Source organism: Emydura macquarii, unplaced genomic scaffold, assembly GCF_026122565.2.
Source record: "Emydura macquarii macquarii isolate MOO-44397 ecotype Brisbane River unplaced genomic scaffold, CSIRO-AGI_Emac_v2 contig_2325, whole genome shotgun sequence".
In the NCBI taxonomy this organism is placed as follows: Eukaryota; Metazoa; Chordata; order Testudines; family Chelidae; genus Emydura; species Emydura macquarii.
Window position 1 is genome coordinate 1 of NW_027132462.1, and position 18,140 is coordinate 18,140.

At 45.6% G+C, this 18,140-nt stretch overlaps 1 protein-coding gene across 1 annotated transcript; it reads left to right on the plus strand.

Annotated features, from left to right (window-relative positions):
- The first annotated feature begins 15,211 nt into the window (after nt 1–15,211).
- Nucleotides 15,212–16,147, plus strand: LOC137161573 (olfactory receptor 51G2-like). The gene has a single exon (XM_067560952.1). It carries the CDS (start codon nt 15,212–15,214, stop codon nt 16,145–16,147), a length of 936 nt encoding a protein of 311 aa, XP_067417053.1.
- Nucleotides 16,148–18,140: the final 1,993 nt, after the last annotated feature.

An 18,140-nucleotide genomic window follows, 5' to 3' on the forward strand; every position in this document is an offset into this window, starting at 1 on the left:
TTTTGCCTCATTATATTTTCTTTATTTTCTCTGGTCCCGAGAGCCCAAATTACACCACTTTGTACTGCCTCTTTGTAGTACACAAGAAAAATTCTAAGCGCCAGGTTCTGAATTCAGAAACTTTGACTGAAATAGCATCACTCCAGATTAACCTGTACATTCGATGAGAATCAGGCTCTATTAACTTTCACTTACCAAATACTCTCAGTGATACATTGTGCCCCAAAGAATCCCTCCAAAACAAGCTGAATGATTTGCCTGGAGAGTGTTGACTGGATCCAGACATGTCATCCATCCTAGAAGCTTCTCTTTATCCTCACCGGACACGCATCCTCCCCTCATGCGAGGGGTCTGTAGATGTTTGGCAAGGTCCAAGCTAACACAGTGAGTTACTTCAGCTGGTGGAGTGGGGGCGTGATTGGGGCTCAAATGGTAAATAGTGCAAACACCAGTGTGACAGGGTGCTGAGGAAGAACTGCTTAGTCTGCCCTCTGTCATGCCAGCTCCAGTTTAGGCAGGTAAATTGGAGATGATTAGAGAGCAACCTGTACCTAGTTAGAGAACCAGAGACAGCTGCCAACCCTTTTAGCCTTGGAACTGCATTAAGTGCTGAGAGGAGGGAAGCCAGGGGAGGGAGGCAGGAGGTGGAAGTAGAGGGATAGCCCCTCCGTCCTGGGTGCAGACGCTAGAAGGCCAGCTTGGTACAGTAAAAAGGTGGTGGGTGCACAACCTGTAAATAAAACTGCACCAGTGGTTACTGAAGCTGAGGGTCTCCCACTGACTTTGTGAATGCAGCAGAAGCAGAAGCAGGGCAGGCACTGGAACACCCTGTTACAACTGGTTTTGCACTAATATCCAGTTGAGAGTGCAAGTTACTTTAGACATGCTCATGTAACCAGTGAAGGTTGTAAAGTACATACAACCACTATATGAGCCCCTTGACTGTACCTCATCTCTACTCTTTGCTGAAACGCAGACCAGCGGCTCTCTTGTTTCATGACTTTTTGGAATGTCTTGCCCAATTGTAACAGAATTATTGTGTGCATAAATCTGAATGTCAGTGTGACAAGCAGCTTCTGGTCTCTTACCAGGAGACATAATCATACAACTGCTCACTGAACAAAGACTTAAATGCTCAAACCCATTAAAAACAGAATTTGGAGTATTTTCTAAAGCAAAAGCCATTAGGCAGTAAAGTTACTCCTGCACCAACACCTCTGCTGCTCTCTTTCGATAGATATGCATGTAATGAAACTTTGTTTTGTAGTAATCGTATTACGATGAAAAGTTTTGGCATAACATTTCTAGAACCATATCTAGCACACATATATGAACCCATTCTTTCCCGTCGGATCTCCTCTCAGGGATGATTTCTCAGGTTAGAGGGAGACCTAAAATGTAAAGTGTGTCATCTTGAAACCTTGAGTACTTGAAAAGATTGTAACCTGCTGGCCCTCATTCAATCGCCTGTCAGCAAACAAAAGTCTGGGGAATCCTTTGCTGCTGCTACCTTCTCTATCCCTGGGTTCATAGCTGACTGGTTCTCCGCTGGTTCTCTAAAGTCAATCTGCAGCCTTTATCCAGAATGGAGCAGTTTTTGGGATCAGCATATACAATATTTATTCCCTGGACTCCCACTTTCTAGTACTCTGGTTTTCAACTTTTTTCATATCTGGGCTCCTACAAAATTTCAAATGCAGGTGGGAATAACTTTGGAAATCTAACACATAGTCTGCAGACCCCCAGGCTCTGGTCTAGTCCATTGTACAACCACCAGGTACACCCACTGCTCTAGTACATTGTAACGCAGCACCTATTTCTCAGCTATAATGAGGGTTTGCGGGAAGACAGTTTCAAAGTGAAGTGCATGAATATTCATGGAAATCAAACTTCATTTCACACATGAAAGTCATCTATTGCTCTCTCTCTCGCTGACTGTCTGTGCACTGTATTATATAGTCCTAAATTAATAACAGGCTGCTGGAAAACAAGCAGGAAGGGAAACAATAGTTCAAGAGAAGCCAGCTCTCACTTCAGGGAGATTAAGAGAGAGCACCTGAGCGTCACACATCCTATTTCCGGGCTCCAGCCAAGTTACACAGCTTATTTTGCCAGTGCTAGGAGTCAGTTCAATGGTTGGGCAGCTGGTGCTGTGAAATTCTTTAGACTCAGACACACACACACATCACGGGGAAGTCAGAAGATGCTCATTCCCCTGAGTCCCAAAGGAGTCAAGTGCTTCAGATAAAAGTCACGTACAGACGGTTGTTTCAAACCATTTTATTCTCCCATGTGAGGTGTTTTTTCCTAGTGTTCAGATTAAATAACAATTCGGTTCAATAAGACTGGCTGGTCATCACAGGTCACAGACTCCTGAAAGAAAATAATTGTTTGCTTGACCACAGTTACTCCATTTTGTTGTTTTTAGTGTTCTGCTTTCCGTTGAAATCACCCACCCCCTCCTTTTTTCCTGTGTTTATGGTGCTTATCTCTGCTCAGGTCAGAGAAAAAGATTAACAGGAGAAATGGAGTCAGCCTATAGTAGTTTTTGCTTTCTCTTCAGTCTTGGAAAATAGACTAGACAATTTTGATAGATAAGTTGAAATCTTCTGCCCTTATCTTTTATGTTATGCATTCTCATTATATTTAGAAGATGTAGAAAGTATAAGCCAATAGTAATATAATAATAATTTGAGTGTACCAATGAGCATTAAGAATTTATGCATATGTAATTTTGTGTTTATGTTTATGTTTGTATAAATATGCAAAAGAGCATGCCTTCAAGGTCTCACACTGACCACTGGCTGGGAAGTGTCCGACCTCTGCAGAAATAAAAACTTGGAGACTGCCCAACTACCTGTGTGGATCTCTTTTCCTCTGGTGCAGGGCAAACGGACCTCATTTGTAATCTTTTTCCAACAATTCTGGCGACCCAGATGGGACGGCCTTGCAAACCAACCCTGAGTTCCTGCACCAGCCAACGCCCCAGCCGGCAATAGGGTGAGTTCACCCAGAGGGCTTTTGGACGGGGTTTGGTACTCGAGGGAAGGCTGTAAAGCAGTTGAAACCCTTTGCAGTCTCTCAGTCTCCAAGGGATTCAGGTACCTGTATGTTTTGTGTTGTGTCTGTCAGATTTTCTTAGGAGATTCCAAAACGGGCACCCTAGCACTGTCCTTGACAGTGGCCATGCACTGGCCTAAGGGCTATTAAGCGCGAAAGTCCTGGGTGGCACAAGGTTTTTCGTGCACGGAATCTCCTCTGCTTTTCTATCTGGTTTGTCCAGGACCAACTATTGGGTCCCTCTCTGGTCTCTCTGGATACTGGGCACACAGGCTGACCTATCTGCAGGCAGTCCAGCTGTTTCGAGGCAAGTCCTCTAAGGCCAGAAACGCTGTGTGGCGGACTTTCTTTTCTTTTCCCGCAAAGAGACCATAGCTTATTCTATTCTATCATTTTGATTTTGCGAACTCCTCCGGAGGTGTTTTTTTTTTTTTTAAAGAGATAAGCGCATCCCCAATTGTTTAGTGCACAGATTGTCCACGAGGTATGAACGGGAGAAATAAGTGCTAGTTTAAGTACTAGGATAAGGGCTCGGATCAGGTTCATTGACCTGTCCTTAAGAGGACAAAAGCCGAGGCTGTGTTAACACAGAGAGTGTGTAGTGTGTGTGTGTGTGGAGCGATAGTGTTGTGGACGTGAAATGGGGCTCGGAGGAAGTAAAATCCCCGAGCACAGTCCCTTAGGGACGGTGTTAGCAGTATGGGCTGCGGGTAATTTACCGGTACTAAAAGGAATGAAGAAAACTCGAGTCCTAGAACTAAATATAGAATGGCAGAAATATTACTACAAGGATACCCAAATTTGGCCCACCTATGGTACCTTTAATTATTGCAAGCTACAACAACTAAGACATAAGCTAGAAGAAAAAGCCCCAAGGCAAATGGATTATTGGTATTGCTAGGCGCATCTCTCTACTGGAGCTTGCCCTGTATCAACAATGCCTGCAATTAAGGGGGAAACTCCACCCCCTTATATTCCAAGCTCTTTGCTATTGAAAAGCCGACAAGAGGAACCACCTGAGCCTTTGTATCCCCTTTTACCTTCTATTGCCTCCCTACCAGCTATTGTTCAACCAACCCCTGCCTCACAAGTTAGTAGACCTGCCGCAGGAGGGACAGCCACCCCCTCCCTTTTTGTCTCCTCTCCACTTCAAGCAGATGAGTGTAGAGACTTAGGCAAGGAAAGCGGCCGTGGGAGAAAGCGAGATTTAGATAAGGACAACAGCAGCTGCAGCAATATCAGTGAAGATGAAACGGGGGGGGGGGGGAAGAGAAGGCTGGGAGGAAAAAACGAAGCAGTATGAGGAATTGTGACTCCCCTTCCCTGTCAAGCCCCGGCCATACCAGCACAGGATGCAAGTTCAGGGCTGAGAAACCTGTAGAGCACACCATTGCTTTGTGAAGGGGCAACTCGATATGCCCAGCTTAAACCTGATGATGCAAGGGATTGTAAGGCTATTGCTGCAGTATTTGTAAATCAGTCAGCTAGTGATATACGAAATTATTTTTACAAATCTTGTCCAGGATGGAACGGAAAAAGCATATCAGAAATTAGGGGGATTGCCACATATGTGTTTGAAGGACGAAAGGTAAAGGAACAATTGAAAGAAGGAAAAAGAAAACAGGATGAGCTCAAGCTGTTAGCTGTGACCATGCAAAATGCAATGTTGACCCAGAGAGAGAGAGGAGGATATTTCCTTAAAGGCAGAGGCAGAGCAAGAGGAAGAGCAGAGGGGCAAGCTGCAAATACAAGAGAAACGCCAGTATGTTTTTGGTGCAAGCTGCCAGGACATTTTAAGCGAGATTGCCCAACTCGCCTAGCTTCGGAAGCTAATGCCTACACTGCCATGCCAGCTCCATACAGCTCATCACACCAGCAAGGGGTACCCCCACCTCTTCCTCCACCTCCCTCTGGAGGGCAACCGACTATGCCTGACCAGGGATACTCTTATTCACAATGACTTTTAAAGGAAAACCTCGAGCTCCAGGATGCTGAAAATGCATGTGATGATAATTTGTGTTGTTTAAATATACCTGTGTGTTATAAAAAGGGGGGAACCATATGTAACCATAACAGTGGGGAATGTAAACTATGAATGTTTAATTGATACAGGGGCAACAAAGTCAGTTCTGGCAGTAGATGCAAATGTAGCAGGGTACAAACTTGACGGGAATGAAGCTATAGTGGGGGTGGGGGGAACAATTATGCAAGTTCCTAAGACTGCACCAGCATTAGTTACTGTGGGACCTTTAACTGTGGAACATCAGTTTTTGTTGACCGATTCCTCTCCAGTTAATTTGTTGGGGAGGGATTTGCTGTGTAAACTGAAGGCCACTTTGCATTGTGATTCCTCTGGTGCTGTGAAATTAGATATGCCCCTAGACGAGTTGGAGAACTTTGTGATGGTATGTAGTGCTGGAGACAGGAAACTAACTTTGCCTAAAGAATTACAGAGCCTGCCTGATTCCCTGTGGGGATGGAATACCACTGACGTTGGACTCCTTCAATCAGCACTGCCAGTAACTATACAGGTAAAACCTGGACCCCCACCTGCTGTGTCTCAGTACCCAATTTCCAGAGAGGCAGAGAAGGGCTTGGAGCCCTTAATTAATGCTTACCTGGAACAAGGAATTTTAAGGCCTTGTATTTCACCTTGTAACACTCCGATTCTTCCAGTTAAAAAACCTAAGCTAGATGACCAAGGAAATCCTGTGTACAGATTTGTTCAGGACTTAAGAGCAATAAATGCCTATTTCATTCCACGACATGTAGTCGTGCCCAAGCCTGCCACCATCGTGACTGATGTCCCTGTCGAGTCATGTTGTTGTTCTGTCTATCAGAAGTGGAATACTTGGGCCATATCTTTGGGCCAGGGGTAAGAAAGCTTTCTCCTAAGCGGATCCAAGCTATACAAAATATGCCTCTCCCACACACCAAGAAACAGGTAAGGGCTATTTTGGGGGCCGCAGGTTTTTGCAGACCCTGGATTCCTGCTTTTTGGGAACTTGTGAAACCTTTAGTTGAGTTAACTAAAGCCTCTGTCCCAGAGCCTCTTGAAGAGACTGCTGAACTGAAATTAACTATTCATGAGCTAAAGCATGTGTTAAGTGAAGCTCCAGCCTTGATTATAGAAAGCCATTCCAGCTGTTTGTGCACGAATGAAGGGGGGTGGCGTCCGGAGTCCTAACCCAGAATTTTGGACCCAGAAGACGACCTGTAGCTTACTACTCTGCCCAGCTAGATCCAGTAGCCAAAGGAGTTGTGGGTTGTTTAAGAGCTGTTGCAGCCACAGCTGAGATGATTACAAAGAGTAAAGATCTTGTGTTGGGGGCTATCCTTTGACTGTATTTGTGCCTCATGAGACCCAAGCTTTCTCCCACCAACAAATTGCCCAGTATGAAGTGATTTTACTGGCAGCAGAAAACATCACCCTTCAAAGGTGTTCCTTATTAAATCCAGCGACACTATTACCAGAAACTGACCTGATAGAAGAGCCCCATGATTGCTGCAAGGTATTAGATGTGGTTGAGCAGCCACGGTCAGATTTAACAGATGTACCTCTTTCTAATCCAGATTGGATTCTATTTACAGATGGCTCCTCATTTATGCGGGAGGGTCACCGATGTACAGGAGCAGCAGTGACCTCCCTATTCGTAGTGCTGTGGGCGGAACCACTACCAACGTCACTCAGCGCCCAGGCAGCAGAGCTAGTAGCACTAGCTAAGGCGTGTGAGTTAAGCAAGGATTTAGCTGTCAATATTTATACTGACTCTAAATATGCCTTTGGAATTTGCCATGATGTAGGAGCCTTATGGAAGCAGCGAGGGTTTCTCACTTCTACAGGGAGTAAAATTGCTAACGCCAAACAGGTGGAAGACATGCTGGATGCCATCATGTTACCCAGAGAAATTGCAGTCATGCACTGTGCGGCTCACACCAACGCTATGGATGACATCAGCCAAGGGAATAGACAAGCTGACTATGCAGCCAAGGAAGCAGCTCTGCAGCCACTGCCCCTGAGTGTGTGTGCTCCAGTGTTCGTGCCAGGGTTGCAAGAGAAGGAAATATCAAATGCCATAACGGCAGAAGAGAAAGCCCAGTGGGTAAGGCTTTATGAGACAGTGGAAAAGGAGGGATTATGGTGGACTCCCCATGGTAAGCCCATTTTACTTTTTCTTTTGTTAAGACCCATGTGCCAGCAGATTCATAGCTAGGGGCACTATGGGGCGGCGGCCATCGCAGATACCATCCTGCGTACATTGTTCGCTCCTGGAGTCCATCAAGTAGCAAAAAGGGTAATCCAATCCTGCCCCACTTGCCAAGCCTTTAATGCAGTATCCCGGAAAGATCTAAAAGAAGGTGCCCAGCCATGGACAGTTTTACCGTTTGAAAACTTGCAATTGGATTTTATTTCCTTGCCAGCCTGCCAAGGTTACAAATATGTGCTGGTGATTGTTGATCAGTTAACCCACTGGGTTGAAGCTACCCCCGCCGGAAAAGCAACTGCAACTGTTGTAAGAAATTTTTTGTTAAAGGAGATCATCCCTAGGTTCGGGCTCCCTCAAGTGGTTAACTCTGACCAAGGCAGCCATTTCACTGAAGAGACATTGAGTGAACTGTAAAAAGCTGTTGGAATCACCAGGAAACTACACACCCCATACCATCCACAAAGTTCGGGACAGGTGGAAAGGGTAAACCGGGAAATAAAAACCCTATTGGGAAAACTTTGCCATGAATCACAATTAAAGTGGCCCCAGGTCCTACCAATTGTTTTGTTTCAATTAAGAAATAGGCCAAGGAAAGATATTGGTCTTAGCCCATTTGAAATGTTGTTTGGACATCCCCCTGCAATGGCAAAGCAATTTCAGTTTCTCACTAGAACTCTTATGGGAGGGGATTTCCAATTATATGAGTATGTGAAATCCTTGCGTAAGTGTTTTTTACTCTTACAGAAAGCAGGAGCTCTACTCCAGCCAGTTCCCCTAGATTGTGAGGTGCACCCTTACCAACCTGGTGACCGCGTGTGGATAAAGACTCCCAGACGTTCCAGTCCCCTAACGCCAGTTTGGGAAGGACCATTCCAGGTGCTGCTAACTACCCATAGAGCAGTAAAGGTTGCAGAGAAGTCCGCCTGGATCCACCATTCCCAAGTGAAGCCAGCAGTATATGATGACAGTACCCCGGCTGCGGTACCACCTTTAAAGTTAACCCGACAGCCAGACTCTAATGAATGGACTATTGCTCTATTTACTGAACCAACCTAGAATATGTTTACTGAGCTAAAATACTACTGTGATTTTTTTTCTGTCTTTGTTTGTGTGATCAGTGGGCTTATTATTGACATTTCATTTTTGTGCTGGAGAATAGAGAAAATGGTGAAAGTCCAGGTTTTTGAGACCTCTGCCTCCCCTCTGGTTTTCACCCTTTGTTATTTCTGGCTGATTACAGGGCATGGGAGCTCCACCCCAGACTCCACCCCAGATACTTCTTATCAAAGCCAGATCCATCCATCCCATAACAATTGGTGGGTAGAAATGGCTCGTACTGCTTTAAATTCCACTGCTTTTTGTATGACGGGGGGAGACAATGTGGGGTCATCTTTGACCACTTGTTTTATTGAGGTAGCCTGTAATTTTTCCAATATTCATGCCTATACCCAATTAGCAGGCTACAACAATTCCACCTGGGTAGTGGGGGACCTGCCCCGGTGGGGATCCACTCTTAAGCCCCAGCCACAGTGGACCAATGCCCATCAACTCACCTTTCAGTTACATAATTTAACTCGAGCCCATGACTGTATTCAATTTGTTAATTGTATTAAGAAGTGTATTAATGTGACCACTACCAAAGAATTAGAATGTAGTAGTGTTAGTTATAGTAGTTATTTTACCACTCCTCTTTATTTACCTAAGGGGTGGTTTTTATTTTGTGGTTTAACTGCTTATACTTATGTTCCTGCCAACGCCACTGGGGGTCCCTGTGCTATAGGCAGAGTAACCTCTGCCTTGGCAGTGTTGCCCCCTAACCGTTTCTATCCCTCTCGCCTGCGGTGTACCCTGCAGCAGTTGGGTCCTGACTGTGATGATTCAGTTGATTTGCTTTCTAAAGCTGAGGCCATTTCCCTGGCTACATCCTTAGTGGGTGTCCCTGGACTTACTGTTATTAATTACAAAGAAATATCCAAGGTGGCATGTGCATTGGTAAAATCTATTAATTTAACATCCACTTTGATTCAAGCCATGGCTGAGGATTTACAAGACATTTGCCATGCCACCCTGCTAAATCGGCTTGCAATAGATTATCTTTTGCTACGTCATAATCATGGGTGCCAAGAATTCCAAGGAATGTGTTGCTTTAATTTATCAGACCACAGTTCATTGATTGAAAAACTTTTAGCTGATCTCCACCATTTAGCAGAAAAAATCAAGCAGTCTGATGGTAAATTTGATTTGTGGGGTTGGTTAACTGCTTGGTTACCAGATATGCAATGGCTTAAGTCTTTATTTTTTTATATTGTTTTGTTTGTTGTAATTTGTATTTTTGGATGTTGTTTTTTTCAATGCTTAGGTAATTTGCCCTTTGTGTGTTCTGCTTTTACCCGATTTGTAAAACCCAGCACTCCTCCCCTGCAAAGATTAACTCAGGTTGACATTGTTGCACTTAAACAAAGAGTAGATCAAGCTTTTATTAGTGAGCCAAACTGGTGATACAGTATGGCTCAAAGGGGGGATTGAAAAAAAATAATGGTTTGCTTGACCACAGTTACTCCATTTTGTTGTTTTTAGTGTTTTGCTTTCTGTTGAAATCACCCACCCCCTCCTTTTTTCCTGTGTTTATGGTGCTTATCTCTGCCAAGGTCAGAGAGAAAGATTAACAGGAGAAATGAGGAGTCAGCCTATAGTAGTTTTTGCTTTCTCTTCAGTCTTGGAAAATAGACTAGACAATTTTGATAGATAAGTTGAAATCTTCTGCCCTTATCTTTTATGTTATGCATTCTCATTATATTTAGAAGATGTAGAAAGTATAAGCCAATAGTAATATAATAATAATTTGAGTGTACCAATGAGCATTAAGAATTTATGCATATGTAATTTTATGTTTATGTTTGTGTTTGTATAAATATGCAAAAGAGCATGCCTTCAAGGTCTCACACTGACCACTGGCTGGGAAGTGTCCGACCTCTGCAGAAATAAAAACTTGGAGACTGCCCAACTACCTGTGTGGATCTCTTTTCCTCTGGTACAGGGCAAACGAACCTCATTTGGAATATTTTTCCAACACTCCCAAAAGGAAGAAAGAAAGTTGCAGAACAAGTTTGAACTGCTGGGCAAGCGCAGTTGACCCACCCTGTGTTGTATCCCAGTATCCAGACTGAGGATGGGAGAATGGTGGGAATCCACCCAGGAGAGGGAAAGGGATGAGGCTGACATCGGGCATTCGGGGACGAGAGAGGGGGGCAGAGATGCAGGATGCCCTGTAACTGTGAGGGGTTTCTATAGGACAGAAATTCCCACAAGCAAATAAACCTGAGCTGATTTGGGAAAGACTCATATTCCATGGGCTCTTCTCTGGCCCGGAGCACACGGCACCTCTGGAAATGGGACCCATTGAGAAACCCTGACTTGGGGCATTGGGGATTTCACACTCCGAGCTCTCTTTGAATCTGAGATTTCTGTGTACCTGGAATGATCCCCCATGAACCACAGACACAAGGAGTGGAGGGTCCCCCAGCTACCTAGAGCTGCCTGCTCTCCAGCCCCTGTCACTGAGTCACACCCACAGCCCAGCAGAGTCAGTTGCCGCTGCACAGAACATCTGCCCATCTCAACAGCTGGCAGCCTTTACCCTTCCCTTGGTGTTTGAAAGATTTAAAGACAGAGAAACCTGCCAACGTACCCAGTGCCTGAAAGAAGGGGAGCAGCTCCCAACAGAAATCTGCACCCGAACGGAGAAGGAGTCAGCGGAGAACTTGCACGGGCAGCAGGCAGTGTCTGCTCAGACAGGCTGCAACTGTCCTTATGAAGCATGTTTGCCCATTTCCTTGGGGGCCACTTGGCCACCTGGGACCCTCAGCTGATTGGTTCAGTGTGTGCCAGCTTTAACCCCGTCACAGCCAATGGCAAACTGCAAATCCCAGGGGATGTGCAGTGATGCCACTAAACTGGACTGCAGCCAAAGCCCTGCCGCAGGCTCTACTCCTGCAACCCAGGCTGTCGGCGCTGTGTGTATGCCTCAGAGGAGTCACAGGGCTCCCTCGAGGACGGCCGAGTGGTGACGATGATGCTGTTACAGCTGTAATCTTGCTGTAATACAGTAAAATAGACTAATACTAGTTATGTAGGGTCAGATTTCTCCCTAGCAGCCCCCTTTCCTGCATCACAAACCCAGGGTGCAGGCTGGGGAGGAAGATTACACACAGCTACTACCTGGAAATTTCCCTCAGATTGTTCCGGTAGGGCAGGTCCCTTCCCTTCTCCATGAGACATAAATAGGGCAACCCAACATCCATGGATCCACAAAGTTACTCACAGATCTCAGTGATCCCTGGATAGCCAGGCCCTCCCACCCACAATCTCTGTGCCTCCACAACTGCTCTAGGACCCTCTCCAGCTCCTTGGGAGCACAGGTTCATCGGCGATGTGCTACTGAGGCCTGTCACAATAGCCACTGCCCACAGGATCTGCTGAAGGGGCCGTTGTTGAGGATGGAGGCGGATGGACTGAGAAGGGAAGGCTGGTTAGAGTAGCTGATGAGGCAAAAAACCCCAGACACAGACTGAGGGGGAGGTTTAGACCTTTCCATACCCAGGATGCAGCCCGAGACTCAGGCAGTACCACCTTGATTACTTTTAAAAGGAAGAGGAAGACAAAATGGCCCCAGTTTCTCTTGGGGATCCAGGCAGCTGTAGCTGGGCATCAAATCAATGAATCTTAGACCATCAGGGTTGGAAGGGACCCCAGGAGCTCTTCTATTCCAAACCCCTGTTTACTCCAGGACCAGCCCCAACTAAAGCATCTGAGCCAGGCCTTTGTCAAGACACTTCTTCCCTTTTTTGAAGATTGGCACTGCTGACAAAAGGAAGAAAGGAGAGCAGCAGGATATGGACCATGGACTTCAGAAAAACAGACTTTGACTCCCTCAAGGAGCACATGGGCAGAATCCCCTGGAAGGCTCTTCTGTGGGGGAAAAGCAGTCCAAGGGAGATGACCGTATTAAAAAGAAACCTTATAGAGGGCACAGGAACAAACCATCCCGATGTGCAGAAAGAATAGCAAACATGGTAGCCGCCCATCTTGGCTTAGCAAAGAAATCTTACAGGAGCTTAAGCACAAAAAGGAAGCTTACAAGAAGTGGACACTTGGACAGAGGACTAGAGAGGAGTATAAACATCCTGTTCGATCATGCAGGGGGAAAATCAGGAAGGCCACATCACAATTGGAGTAGCAGCCTGCTATTAATCTAGGACTATATAATACAGTGCACAGACAGTCAGAGAGAGAGAGAGAGAGCAACAGATGACTTTCATGTGTGAAATGAAGTTTGATTTCCATGAATATTCATGCATTTAACTTTCAAACTGTCTTCCCGTAAACCCTCATTATAGCTGAGAAATAGGTGCTGCGTTACAATGTACTAGAGCAGTGGGTGTACCTGGTGGTTGTACAATGGACTAGACCAGAGCCTGGGGGTCTGCAGACTATGTGTTAGATTTCCAAAGTTATTCCCACCTGCATTTGAAATTTTGTAGGAGCCCAGATATGAAAAAAGTTGAAAACCAGAGTACTAGAAAGTGGGAGTCCAGGGAATAAATATTGTATATGCTGATCCCAAAGCCTGCTCCACTCTGGATAAAGGCTGCAGATTGACATTAGAGAACCAGCGGAGAACCAGTCAGCTATGAACCCAGGGATAGAGAAGGTAGCAGCAGCAAAGGATTCCCCAGACTTTTGTTTGCTGACAGGTGATTGAATGAGGGCCGGCAGGTTACAATCTTTTCAAGTTCTCAAGGTATCAAGATGACACACTTTACATTTTAGGTCCCCCTCTAACTTGAGAAATCATCCCTGAAAGGAGATCCGACGGGAAAGAATGGATTCATATATGTGTGCTAAATATGGTTCTAGAAATGTTATGCCAAAACTTTTCATCGTAATACTATTACTACGAAACAAAGTTTCATTACATGCATATCTATCAAAAGAGAGCAGCAGAGGTGTTGGTGCAGGAGTAACTTTACTGCTTAATGACTTTTGCTTTAGAAAATATTCCAAATTCTGTTTTTAATGGGTTTGTGCTATTAAGTCTTTGTTCAGTGAGCAGTTGTATGATTATGTCTCCTGGTAAGAGACCAGAAGCTGCTTGTAACACTGACATTCAGATTTATGCACACAATAATTCTGTTACAATTGGGCGAGACATTCCAAAAAGTCATGAAACAAGAGAGCCGCTGGTCTGCGTTTCAGCAAAGAGTAGAGATGAGGTGCAGTCAAGGGGCTCATATAGTGGTTGTATGTACTTTACAACCATCACTGGTTACAAGAGCATGTCTGAAGTAACTTGCACTCTCAAGTGGATATTAGTGCAAAACCAGTTGTAGCAGGGTGTTCAGTGGCTGCCCTGTTTCTGCTTCTGCTGCGTTCACAAAGTCAGAGGGAGACCCTCAGCTTCAGTAACCACTGGTGCAGTTTTATTTACAGGTTGTGCTCCCATCACCTTTTTACCGTACCAAGCTGGCCTTCTAGCGTCTGCACCCAGGACGGAGGGGCTGTCGCTCTACTTCCACTTCCTGCCTCCCTCCCCTGGCTTCCCTCCTCTCAGCACTTGATACAGTTCCAAGGCTAAATGGGTTGGCAGCTGTCTCTGTTTCTCTAACTAGGCGCAGGTTGCTCTCCAATGGTCTCCAATTTACCTGCCTAAACGAGCTGGCATGACAGAGGGCAGACTAAGCAGTTCTTGCTCAGCACTCTGTCACACTGGTGTTTGCACTATTTACCATTTGGGCCCCAATCACCCCCTCCCCGCCCCCCACCAGCTGAAGTAACTCAATGTGTTAGCTTGGAACTTGCCAAACATCTACAGACCCCTCGCATGAGGGGAGGATGCGGGTCCGGTGAGGATAAAGAGAAGCTTTTAGGATGGATGACATGTCTGGATCCAGTCAACACTCTCCAGGCAAATCATTCAGCTTGTTTTGGAGGGATTCTTTGGGGCACAATGTATCACTGAGAGTATTTGGTAAGTGAAAGTTAATAGAGCCTGATTCTCATCGAATGTACAGGTTAATCTGGAGTGATGCTATTTCAGTCAAAGTTTCTGAATTCAGAACCTGGCCCTTAGAATTTTTCTTGTGTACTACAAAGAGGCAGTACAAAGTGGTGTAATTTGGGCTCTCGGGACTAGAGAAAATAAAGAAAATATAATGAGGCAAAAAACCACATTAATAAATAGCATCAGTGCAGGACAGATAAATACAATGACTATATTCACCATGTGCTCGCAAGATCACAATTGTAAAATCACGCAGTGCTCAACTAGGCTGTGGAACATATGGCCACAAGATATCAATGGGACCGAGAGTTTAGTAGGATTCAAAGAGGGACTGGAGGTTGATCTGGGGAACCAGAAAATCCAATTACAGTAGTGAGGGGTTTTTAAAATAGCTTGAGGGGGTCATAAAACTTCCTGCTTTACACCATAAAATACGTCAGCGTCAGGAGGAATTTTCCCCTGAGAGCAGGTTATTTCACAGCTGTCTATTGTACGGCTTCTTCTACCTGCCTCTGAAACTTCTATTCCTAGCCACAGGAAAAGGGGCTAAATGCACTACAGGTCTGATGCAGTCTGGCATTCCCTATTGGTGGTGTACATGAGAATGTAGGAACGGCCACACAGGGTCAGACCAATGGCCCATGAAGCCCAGTATCCTGTCTTCCACAGGGCCAATGCCAGATGCTTCAGAGGGAATGAACAGAACAAGTAATCATCGTGTGTAACTCCAAGAGTATGTTTTTATTGATCTTCCTTGACCTTCTGGAAGACTCTAGACATGCACTGAGAGCAGAATGATATCTCCTTCAATATTATCTAGTCTCCTTTTCCTTTTCCTTTCAGGAAGTAAAGTTCAAAACTCCTTGGACCCACACAGGATACCATGCCAGCTGTCAATGACACCAAATTCCAACCTGCTGTTTTCCTTCTCACCGGAATACCTGGGCTGGAAGACGTCCATGTCTGGATTTCCATCCCCTTCTGCTTAATGTACGTTATTTCCATATTAGGAAATTCATTCATTCTGTTCATTATAAAAACAGATCCATCCCTCCATGAGCCCATGTACATTTTCCTTTCCATGTTGGCTGTTACAGACCTTGGCTTATCGTTATCCACCCTACCAACGGCACTGGGCATATACTGGTTTCACTCTAGGGAGATCAGCCACGATGCCTGTTTTGCCCAGCTGTTCTTCATCCACTCGCTTATGTCCATTGAATCCTCTGTGCTCTTGTGTATGGCCTTTGACCGCTTTGTGGCGATCTGTAACCCGCTGAGATATGCTTCCATCTTAACCCCGCCAAGAATAGCCAAGATGGGACTGGTGTCTGTGCTCAGAGGAGTTGTCCTAAATTTCCCACTCCCTATTATTCTGAAACAGCATCGATACTGTAAGGAAAGCATCCTCTCCCATTCGTTCTGCCTGCACCAGGAGGTCATGACGATGGCTTGTTCGGATATCAAGGTCAACATCATCTATGGTTTCTTTATAACAGTCTCTTCATGGGTGTTGGACTTGCTGCTCATCCTCCTATCCTATGTGATGATCCTTAAATCAGTGCTGAGCACTGCATGCCACATGAAGCGCCTCAAGGCCCTAAATACCTGTGTCTCCCACGTCTGCGTCGTCCTTCTCTTCTACACACCAGATGTTTCCTTAGCTGTGATATATAGATTCGTGAAGAACGCTCCTCCGATATTTCAGATTGTCCTAGGCAACGTCTATATGCTGGTCCCGCCCCTGATGAACCCAATCGTGTACAGCGTGAAAACACAAGCAATTCGTGTGAGGATAATCAGGGTATTTGTCAAGTGAAGGGTCAGTTCATCATCCAGCTCCAGAGAATCAAACGCCTGTAACTGGCTTCTTGCTATCCCGAGTCTCCACACTGCAGGGGGAAGCTCTGGGACAGCGAGAATCCAGCCTGACCAGCTGGGAGGCTGGTCCTGTGGTTTGTGCACTGACTGCTGGTCAAGCTCCGAGGTCACACAGGGAGTCTGTGCCAGAGTTTGGAATTTTTTGTGTGTTGCCTAAATCCTGGTTACCCACAAGACCCTCCTGCCTTTTCCCAGCCACAGGATAGGAGCACAGGGTCGCAACCTAGAACTTAAAGTGATGAAAACTCTTCTCCTTTTTGTGCTCCTGTTACACACAGCTGTGCGTGTTCCTCGTTGAGCCAGAAGATTGGGTTTGATGTTGAAATTGCTGAGTGAGTTTCTAGGGACTGTGCGATACAGAAGGGGAGACTAGATAATCACAGTGGTCTCTTCTGGCCTTAAAATCTAGGAATAGTTACACCACAAATGGCATTTATTTCCATTGTCTGATGAGAGTTTACAAACATCTTCCAGTAACTGGAACAACTCTTAAGCAACTTCTCCTCTGTGTTTTAAGTCCATTTAGTCCTCTCTGAAGAAAGAACTAGGTTCACACCAAAGCTAGGTGAAATCTTTCAGACAGATTGTTCATTTCCTGGAAAATGCAGGTTCAGCTGACCCGAAATGATTCTCAAATTTGACCAAATAGTTTTAGCCTTTCACAAAAATGATCAGAGATGAGGGAGAAGGTGCTGGGGCTGTCTCTCGTCACCCAGTATAATATTTAGGTCAGTGAGTAGAGTACTCATGTGGGTTGTGGGAAGGCCCAGATTCAAATCTCCCCCCTTGACCACACCTGAAATGGAGTCACTAGAAATTCAGAAAAATTTAAGATTTGGTTCAGTCAAAATCAAATTTTTTTTCAATTTTTCAGAATTGCCACTGGACCAAAGAATCAGTTAGGAGTGGCACTGGGTGGCCTTTCAGAGCATATAGGCACCCCAAAATTTGCTTTAGCCCCCTCCGGTAGCCAAGCCGCCCGGTGCAAAGTGTGGCATGTGCCACTCTCCAGCCATCCAGCTCTGAATGTTGACGATATGCTGGGTTGTCCTTAAGGAAAATGGCTCACTAGGTGAAGGGAGCTCCCTGTAGAGTGACCACTGTCCTGCAGGCTGGGAGGATGGGGGCAGGAACCAGGCGTGGAGCTTTGTGCAGCAAAGGGGAGATTCCAGGAAGTGGATCTGACCTGGCCTCAGGAGCAGCCCTCTGCAGGGAAAGAGGAAATCCCGCCCCTCCCTAGCCCTGCCGGGACTAGCAGTTGGAGTCTGGCACAGGGTAGGAGCAACTGGCTGGGCACGGCCTCCCTAGAGCTGGGCCCAGCGCTTGGGGGCTACAGGGGACTGGGGTTGGCTGCGTGTGTATCTGTATGCGCGTGTGTGGAGGGGTGTCTCTATAGCGCAGTGTGATATACGCCAGGGTACAATCTGGACTGTATTAATGGCTGTGCCCTCTTCATTCTCCAGCTCAGGGTGGCTTTTGCGCTGCTTTGCTGATGAACAACACAACCCACAAGACTCTGGTTACTCATATCCCTCAGCATGCAACGATGCGTGAATACTCTCCCAGCCCCTCATGAACTACAATCAGGGAAACACCTGCCACTTCTCTAGGCCCAGCCTTGCACCCCAGAAATGTGTGTCTTGTACTGTCCAGTCCGTTCACTGTACAAAGCAAGCTCATGTAAATCCGTTTTTCAAGCAAAGGGTAATAATTATGCACCAGCTTTGTTGTTTCAAGCAGAGTTTCCCACACACTTTGACCCAAACACACTGGTTCGGATAAAGCAGTGAAACAAGTTTATGAACTACAGCAAGAAGGATTCAAACTGATCACAAGTCATGAGAAATAAAGATCAAAATTGATTGTGAAAGAAATAAAAAATAAACACAACGTCTTATTCCTAAACTTTACCAAGTGAAGTAAGATTTGAA